This window comes from Magnusiomyces paraingens (assembly GCF_902498895.1).
Source record: "Magnusiomyces paraingens strain CBS 517.90 genome assembly, contig: contig3, whole genome shotgun sequence".
Taxonomy (NCBI): Eukaryota; Fungi; Ascomycota; class Dipodascomycetes; order Dipodascales; family Dipodascaceae; genus Magnusiomyces; species Magnusiomyces paraingens.
Genome location: NW_022474069.1, coordinates 3,789,505 through 3,798,816, shown reverse-complemented (window position 1 = coordinate 3,798,816; position 9,312 = coordinate 3,789,505). Strand labels below are relative to the sequence as shown.

Genomic DNA, 9,312 nt, shown 5'->3' with positions numbered 1-9,312 from the left:
AGATCTACAATTCTATCTTATTTATTATTTAAAATTCCAACTTTTCAAATGCAACTTTTATAAACCCTAACCCTTGCGTAAACTATGCTTTTGCTAACAAATCATTTTTTTCAAGAATTGGAAAACACTTTTTCTCTCAGATTGGCTTCAAAGTGGTATCAATCGATTCCAAATTGGAAACTAAATCAATCTGTAAAAACAGAATTCCATAGAAATGCTTGTAACCCAAGTTATTCAATGTTTTATTCTTTCAGGTTTTTGTACCAGTGCTGTAATATCCCTAGCTATGTAATTTATGGTCTGACTAAATTTGTTTCATAGATTGAAAGCAGTACATAATAACATTAATTAGCAGAAAAAAATAAGCCCAAGAAATTGATTTATATAGTAGAATGTTAAATTTATTTAATAAATACAAGTAAATTTTTACATATCAATCTTTAAATTTTGCTATTACAAATTTCTTTAATGACGATTAAGCTTAACAAATAAGTGTACTAAAAAAACCTTGTATAACCTCAAAGTAAAGCTTTCTAACTCTTATAAAACAGTTAAAAAACAACTTTTAAATATTAAAGATTAATTAACGAATTTGGTTTCAATATAAAATTGATACATTTGAGTCTACAATTAATTTGTTTATAAAGTTTAAAGCAATTGAAAAGTTGTTTTTACAAACGTGGTATTCAAGTTTTTTTCGTTTTTTTTATAGCTTTCATAAGACATTATCTCTCATGTTAAGTTTGAAATCACATAATCATAATACTTGTTAAAGTTTTTATATAAAACTTTTATTTTCATCAATACCTTGAACTTTACCAGTTGATTTATGAGACAATGAATGATACATACTGTATTGATTGTAATACTACATCATGTAATAAAACTAACCAAGTATTGTTTAGATTTAATAGAATATTTTTAAAGCTGTAGTTAATATTTGTATTTAACAGTTTCTCAATTTTTTTAGAATAATTAATTCACTGTGGTTATAAACTATTGTTGGTTAATAGGAAAAGTTTTAGCTGGTAGCACCATTCCAGATCATCAATATCAATAATGGTAATAAATCATTGGAAAATGTAACACTCAGAGATCAATTAAAAAATCTATTCTAATTCTTCTTCATCAATAAGTCCCAGATATCATTTTCAAATAAATCAAAAAAAAAAAAAAAAACGAGCACCAATAAAATTACCACTGACATCAGCAAATCATCAAACTCCTAATCAAGCTCCATTTTGCAAACTCTCCTACCCGGTTTCCTTTTTAATTTTATCATTTTAGTATGCTCAGTATGATAACCATCTTTGTAAACCTCATGCAATCATGAATGTTTTTGAAATATTGATATTTGGCCATCTTATATCCAAACACAAACCTCTTTGTATCAAGGACTCATTTAGGGTATCAAAAGCATAAATAGGCTTCAAGCCATATAAAATGGAAGGTATCATAAGCAACAGATATCCTTTTAAAAGTTGCTATAGCGAATTCACCCATTTCTTCAAAGACTTCAAGAAATTGTGAACCAAAAAATAATTTAACAAGTTTATTTTATCATATTATTCAGTTTAAATTCAAAACCAATTAAAGATAAGCATCACAAATTTCCATGCAAGTACCGTAAAATACAGAAAGTAGAACTTATTTAAGAATTATCATGATAATTTTAAAATATATTGGGGGTATTTTGACTCGAAAGCTATTCTTCAGTCGCCTTTAATAAATATATTAAATAAATTGGTATTTTATAATTAAATCTAGAACGAAATAACTCTTGCAAAAAAAACATATTGATAACACTGTAGAGTATTTTATAATTGATTTGATATACTTTAATTGATCTGAAAAAAAAAAAAAAAATATCGATTTACAGCATAGTGGTGCATGCCAGTGCTAGGGAAAACTCATGAATTATAAAAACAAGTTATTGTAGTAGATATTAAAAAAATTCAAAACAGACATAATAGAAATTATCTAAATTGATATACAATAGACTAGAAGAGCCCAATTGAATAATAGCAATTAGTTAATATAATAATGAAGTAAAAAAAAAATTCACACAAAATGTTAACGTTTTTTTTTTTTTACAAGATTCAGATAACTGTAAAAAATGTGGCGAAGCAGGGTAATTATATCATGTGATGCATAGTTTTAACTTTATCCATGAAACTAAATTTCCGGGTAACTTTCAATGACTCAATTGATACCCTCTACCAAAAAAACTCACCACCACCAGTACCATCTCCATCGGGGGCACCACCACAAAATTTTCCCATCTAAAATTTTTCACTCTCCTCTGTCCCTTCCCTTTTAAACATATAACCCAACCACCAATACAGACACAACATGTCCGAACTCCAGGAACAAACCCCTGATATCGTTATCGGCAACTACGATTATGGTTCTGCCGGTAAGCCTGCCGATGAGTTTGAATACTCTGAGGGTGAAGAATACGAAGAAGAAGACGCCGCCGCTTCCAATGAAAAGGCCCCAATAACCTCTGAAGCTGCCGATGAGGTCGCCACTGAGTCGATACCTTCTGGAGAAACTGCTCCCACAAAAAAATCTGTTAGCTTTCAGGGAGCTGATGACAAGGATGCTGACGGTCTGACGCCCGAGGAACGCCACCAGCGCGAGTTTGAGGAAGGCGGTGGTCTTCCTCCTCAACCCGAAAACCCAGACTTTGACAAGCTTACTCCCTTGTCTCCCGAAATCATTGGCCGCCAGGCTACCATCAACATTGGTACCATTGGCCACGTCGCACACGGTAAATCAACTGTTGTTAAGGCTATTTCAGGTGTTCAAACTGTCCGCTTCAAGAACGAGTTGGAGCGTAATATTACTATTCGTCTTGGTTACGCCAATGCTAAAATCTACCGCTGCTCTAACCCAGAGTGCCCCAGACCTGCATGCTACCGCTCTTTCAGATCAGACAAGGAAATCTCACCAAAGTGTGAGGCTCCCGGCTGTGAAGGCCGATACCAGCTTCTGCGCCATGTTTCGTTTGTTGACTGTCCTGGTCACGATATTCTGATGAGTACCATGTTGTCAGGTGCTGCAGTCATGGATGCTGCCCTGCTGCTTATTGCCGGTAACGAAACCTGCCCTCAGCCCCAGACTTCAGAACACTTGGCTGCCATTGAAATTATGAAGCTCAAACACATCATCATTCTGCAAAACAAGGTCGATTTGATCAAAGAGGATGCTGCACTCGAGCACTACAAGTCTATTCTCAAGTTTATTAAGGGTACCTCCGCCGATGGTGCCCCCATCGTTCCCATTTCCGCTCAGCTTAAGTACAACATCGATGCAGTCAATGAGTTCATTGTCAATAAGATTCCTGTTCCTCTGCGCGATCTTACTGTTAAGCCCAAGCTTATTGTCATTCGTTCCTTTGACGTCAACAAGCCAGGTGCTGATATTGACGAGCTCAAGGGTGGTGTCGCTGGTGGTTCCATTCTTTCTGGTGTTCTGCGCATCAATGATGAAATTGAGATCCGACCAGGTATCGTCGAGCGTGGCAGCAACAACCAAATCATCTGCAGACCCATTCGCTCTAAAATTGCCACTCTCTTTGCTGAGAACAATGACCTTAAATTTGCCGTCCCTGGTGGTCTTATTGGTGTTGGTACCAAGGTTGATCCTACTCTGTGCCGTGCTGACAGACTTGTCGGTCAGGTTCTTGGCCACAAGGGCCATCTTCCAAATATCTACATTGAGCTTGAAGTTAACTTCTTCTTGCTGCGTCGTCTGCTTGGTGTCAAGACCGAGAACAAGAAGAGCGCCAAGGTTGAGAAGCTTACCAAGGGTGAAGTTCTCATGGTTAATATCGGTTCCACAACCGCCGGTGCTAAGGTCGTCGGTATCCAAGCTGATATGGCTAAGCTGGCGCTTACCACTCCTGCATGCACTGAGATTGGTGAGAAGATTGCGCTTTCACGAAGAATCGCCAAGCACTGGCGTCTTATTGGCTGGGGTTCTATCCAAAGTGGCACAATCTTGGATCCCGTTGACTATTAGAGGGTAAATTTTGGTAGATTTTGTAGTTTTTTTTTTTTTGACGTATACTATAAATAAAAAATAAAAGAGTACCTTACTCCTGACCTGGCTTATTTTTATTTATTAATTTTTTTTTTTTTTTTAACTTTAAACCCGACTTTAACCATAAAAACTCACCATCGCCATTCATTATTGCAGAAAAAGTCTTCTTTTCCCCCACACGAGGTATTATATAAAAATTAAAATAAAAGAAAACTCATAAAAAAAACCCCATGTTTAAAAAAAAAAAAAATCGCTGCTATACTTGCGTTAACTACTCTATAAAACTTGTTCTGAAGATTTTTCACTTGCTTCAATTTGAGGCTCTTCGTCCGCTTTTTCTTCTTCGGATTTTTGTTCTTTAGACACACCGGTACGTGCCCGAAGATCAGCACGGAGCCCAGGCCAAATGGCTTCAACTCGCTTCCAGGTCTCTTCCCAAAACTCTTCATCTTGCGGCAACTCACTGGCCTTGATAACTAGCAAAAGATTTTTCACAGACTCCACCACACTTTCATTAAGGGCTTCAAGAGTCTCGTTTGCAGTATTGTTCGTATTACTGTTACTAGTGCGGTGACCATGAGGAGGAGTATCCCGGTGTGATCGGTTGGCGGCTTGTAATTGCGATTGCTTTCCAGCACTATTCATCAATCTATCGATCGTATCTAAAACTCGCATCCAGTATTTGAAAAGCTCTGCATTGCGAGCACGCCGCAATTCTTCCATTGCCACGCCCTCGCCAGCCAAAGCAGCTCGCTGTGATTCAAAGTTTCCGGCCACATATTGCAAAAACACTTTGCACAAAAGTGCTGCGGCCTGAAGTCGTGTATGGCTCATGCCCTTGGGGTCAGTCTCATATACCTCGGCATTTAGCAAGGCATCAAACAATGGGAACAGCTCTTCGTCAAACAATATAATCCAATCAAAGTCTGCACGCGTTTGCAAAAATGGTGATAAACAGGTCTTTTGGAAATATGCAAACGCTTGGTGTCTGATCTTGCGGGATGGGTTAATACACTGTTGTGACAATGTCCGCACGTATGGTAACCACACTTTGGTCCAGGCAGACTGTTTCCCACTTTCCTCTTCTTCAGCTTTATCGGCAAGTTTCTCAATGCAAGGCTCCAGTGATGCAATTATGTCTAGCGCATGCACAGATCGTCGTACGTCTACTTCCATGTTGGCGATCACCTCCTTGGCTTTCTTAATAGCAGTTTGCTGATCAAATTGTTTTTTGAATTCATAAGCAATTGCAGCCTTGTTCTGCTCCAACTGCGCACCACAAGCTCCCACGCTCACAATCTCGCCAAACACTTCAAGAATTCCACTCACATTATCCTCACATATGGAGCCTTCGTGGCCTGGTTTAGAAGCAACAGCAAGCTTTTCAACAAAGCTAAACACTTTTTGCGTACAGTCACGGCTGCTAGCAGCAAGTTTGAAAAGCTGCCAATAGGCGGTAGATTTCTTCAGAACCAGTGGAGAGGTCCAAGAACCTTCGTCTGCAAGTGAAATAAGTGGATTAACAAGTTGACCCACACATTTTCTTAAAACAACCTCTTTAATCTCAGAAACAATGGTCAATGCTTCAAATAGATCATCCTCCATAACGATGGAAGAATTACGCAATAGCACAAAGTAGTAAATAATACATCGTGTCAGGAAGCTGTTATCTGAAACTTCCCATTCAGAAATATACTGCTTAAAAACTTCAAAAACCTGTTTCTGAATAACATAATCTTTGGAATGGATGGCGGCAAGAGTCACAATGTCGAGTAAAAATAAAATTGAAGGATAAAACTTTTGGCGGTTAGGGGGGGACAGTGTTTCAAGACTAGGTATAACTCCGAGGCCGCTGTTGACAATATGTTTCCAAGATGTATTAAGTGCTTTGTCGAGAAATTCAGGCAGTTCAAAAGATCTTATTGAATCAACAGTAGAAAGTGTAGATTCAACCTCTTCATCAGTAGGCTCAGGAACAGAGTCATTGTAGCCAGTAAGATAAGATGACAAAGTAGAAAACAAGCCAGCGTCTTTTGAAGACTTGCCCTTTTGTAATACATGAACTGGTTTGACAAAAGGAAGAGGTGGGATTCCATATTGCAAGTTTTGAGAAAGCGCAGAAAAAAGAGAATGTAGGTAAAGATTGGTAATGAGAACAAGAATTTGTGACCAGCTTTCGGAAATAAAAGAGCTGTTACTTTTAGCAATGCGGAAAAGAATAATAGATGCTAACTGGGCTTTGAAATCCTCACCAAATTGAACAGAAAGCTCGCTGACAACAATCTTTTCATTCGCATCGGTGGTCATTTCAATCGTAGACAATGGAACTGACAAGTTTCCATAGGTAAGAGTCGAAATCTTCCCCAGTGAATAAATGATTTGATCAGTCACGCCAGCAATCTGGTATCGGTTGGAAATCTGAGCAATGTCATCAAATCCTTTAATGACTCTTGAAAAAACGGTATCTTCGGTAGCTGTGGCAAAGATATAAGACAAGGTTGAGACAATTGGTTGCCATGAGGCCTCAAAAATTTCCTTATCAAAAACACCACTTGCAAGGTGGATTGCAGTCCCAGCTTGTGGAGCCTTAATCAGAAGTTCGCGCCACATGTGGTCAAACGACTCATCGTCATCATGTTCTTCAGGCATGACAATCTCCTTGTCCTTAATTGCGGAATAAACAGAAGCAAGATACTCAGGAGAGAAATCCTCGCCAGCGTTCATCTTACGCAAATTACGGCTAAACTCTTCATTGGTCATGTGGCTCTTGACTTGTGGATTGTGCAAGTCTGTGTTAAGCATAATGACTGCATAACTGAGAATGAAGGCTGCATCCTTATCGGCGACAAACTCAGTATTGGACTTGAACTCGCAATATCGCTCAGCAAACTTTTCCATAATACGCTCAATCTGCTGAGACTCACCAGGAAGACGAATTTCCGTGCAAAGGTCGCGCATGGCCTCATCCAGTGACTTGTTTTCAAAGTTAAAGCTTTTTATGAAAAGATCCAAGTACTCTGGATTCTGTGGAGCAGCTAAAAACTCACCCAGAACCTTTTTATTAATGCGGCCAGAGCCTTGCAAAAACTTGAGAACTGTAGCGGGCTTATCATCCTCAATAAGGCCTCTTTCCACCATGGCAGGAACACCCTTCTTAGGCTTGGTATTAAAGAGATCTGTGACCTCAATGACAATTCGCTTGCGTTGCTTATTTTGTAAAGAAGATGATGATACCTTCTTATCGTTTTCAGAGTAATCGTTATTGTCAAGTCGGTAAGCTAAAGATGAAAGGAAAGCCAATAGAGCATCCAAGCACAAAGGCGGTACGCTCGATGTAGACCATGTAGCAGAATCAGGGTAAGCGTTTCTACACAGAAATCCAATGAGATCTTCGCACAAGTCAGCACGATCCACGTCACAGTCATAGTTGACAAACAAGTCAACAAAGTAGTTTGGAATGCGGGTAAGACCTGTTAAAGCTTCCACCATCATTTCACGTGCATCTGGACTTCGCATATTAATGAAAGAAGGCAGCAGAGTTCCATCAGAAGCAGATGATGCAGCTGTTGCAGACTTGCCACCCACTGGTGTCGACACTTTGGAAGGATGAGGGGATGCATTAATCACAGTGCGCGGAATGCTGGGCACACCATTATAAAAAATATCGTCCACACCCTCTTCCTTGGGAATTTCAGCAATCGGGCTCAAGCATGTCAGCATGTATGTTAAAAACATTTCTTGCTGAAGCTTCAAGTTTTGGCGAGAAGTGTGGAAAATTGTGCTCGATACACGAAGAGATTTTTGCAAAAGATGAGGGTTTTCGGAACGTGTAAATTGTAAAAGGTGCTTCAAAAGAGTTGTTGTAGTGAGGTCGAGTAGGGAGGGGAAGCGGGCCATTTGTGATCCAGCCACTTCAAAAGCGACATTGATCAAATGTAACACCATAATGCGGGTTGAATCTGTGTACTGATGAGAATTGGCCGAATCGATGATAGATATTAAAACGCGAAGGTACTCGCGGATTGAAGCAATACCGTATTTTTGAAATGTCTTTTGGCCATTGGTTGAAGCGACAGGTGCAGCTGCCGTTGGGATTTCGAGAGTATCAAGATCCACGGGATCTTCTGAAGTATGGATAGTGTCATTAACGGAGGTAATTTCGACAGGGATATCTTGTGGGTTATTATTAGTGTTAGTTGCCACTGTCTCAGTTTCAGGTGATTCTTCAGTAGGTTTGATGACTTGAGGAGGTGGGTTGGCAAGGTGATCTTGCAGATTATCTGCAGAAAGCAAATCGAGGTCGTCTTCCGAATCAAGCTCAGCTAAACGTGCAAAGATTGACTCTGTAAGCTTAATCATGGTCATTTCTGCCGATCGTCGAAGCAAGTCGCCACGCTTTATTTGGCACGCCATGCTCAAACACGTCTCGATAATGTCACACAGGCTTTCGTCGCTTAGATAGTCATTACCAAACCCGCAAACAAGAAGCTCCATTATATTAAGAATCTTAAGAAGCACTGTGTCATCTTCAGACTGATCTGTGGCTTCAAATCGACAGTGTGTGATAGAGAAAACAAGCTGAGAAATGACCAGCTGGAAGTTTTGTGATTCAGGAGAAATTACTCTGTAGTCGAGAAATTTGTTAATTGACGAAAGAGCAACAAAGGTGATAGGACCCGTTGTAGCCTGTGAACTAATTACTTCAAGAAATGGTGCAAAAATAACGTCTGCAGGTAATTCTCTGATATCTGTAATCTGTGTCAAATCTGCGCGGAGTCTTGCGAACCCAGCCACAAGCGGATTATCCTATTTCAACAGTTAGTTTTTTTTCAGTTTATCTTTCAATAAACTTACACCGCTAGAAGATGATTTGCCTCTTAGACCCCAGCGCGAGGCAATATCGCTTTCTGCATTGTCGGCAATAGATGCTACACCCAGAATCGCCGCCATGCTGGACTGTGCCCAGCGGGCGTTTTTGCGCATGGCAGACGTAATGTAAATACATTCATTTGTTACAAGGAAAATAGAGTCCACAGAAATTGGCGACAACTGCGACGTCTTATTGTTGTAGTTGTCCATATGTATGTGCGTGGATTTCAATATAAAAAAAAAAAAGGGTAGTTGTGTGCTGGCGTTTGTTGGTTGTAGTGATAAATGCTAAATAGTGTGCGGGTGGGTAAACGTTTATTAAGGGCTTGTCGATAATGACAGCGTGCTAACTTTTACTTGCTAGGGCACAGTAACGTGCTCAAAAACTTTCTTGGT

At 39.4% G+C, this 9,312-nt stretch overlaps 2 protein-coding genes across 2 annotated transcripts; one reads left to right on the top strand and one right to left on the bottom strand.

Annotated features, from left to right (window-relative positions):
- Positions 1 to 2,352: 2,352 nt before the first annotated feature.
- SAPINGB_P004470 (uncharacterized protein) lies at positions 2,353 to 4,026 on the top strand (the record flags this gene model as incomplete). The annotated part of the gene is made up of 1 exon (XM_031999185.1): positions 2,353 to 4,026. The coding sequence occupies one exon, from the start codon at positions 2,353 to 2,355 to the stop codon at positions 4,024 to 4,026; it is 1,674 nt and encodes a 557-aa protein (XP_031855076.1).
- A 297-nt stretch (positions 4,027 to 4,323) lies between these two features.
- Positions 4,324 to 9,126, bottom strand: SAPINGB_P004469 (uncharacterized protein; the record flags this gene model as incomplete). Its single annotated transcript, XM_031999184.1, has 2 exons — positions 4,324 to 8,853; positions 8,902 to 9,126. 2 exons carry the CDS (start codon positions 9,124 to 9,126, stop codon positions 4,324 to 4,326), a joined length of 4,755 nt encoding a protein of 1,584 aa, XP_031855075.1.
- Between the last annotated feature and the right edge of the window lie 186 nt (positions 9,127 to 9,312).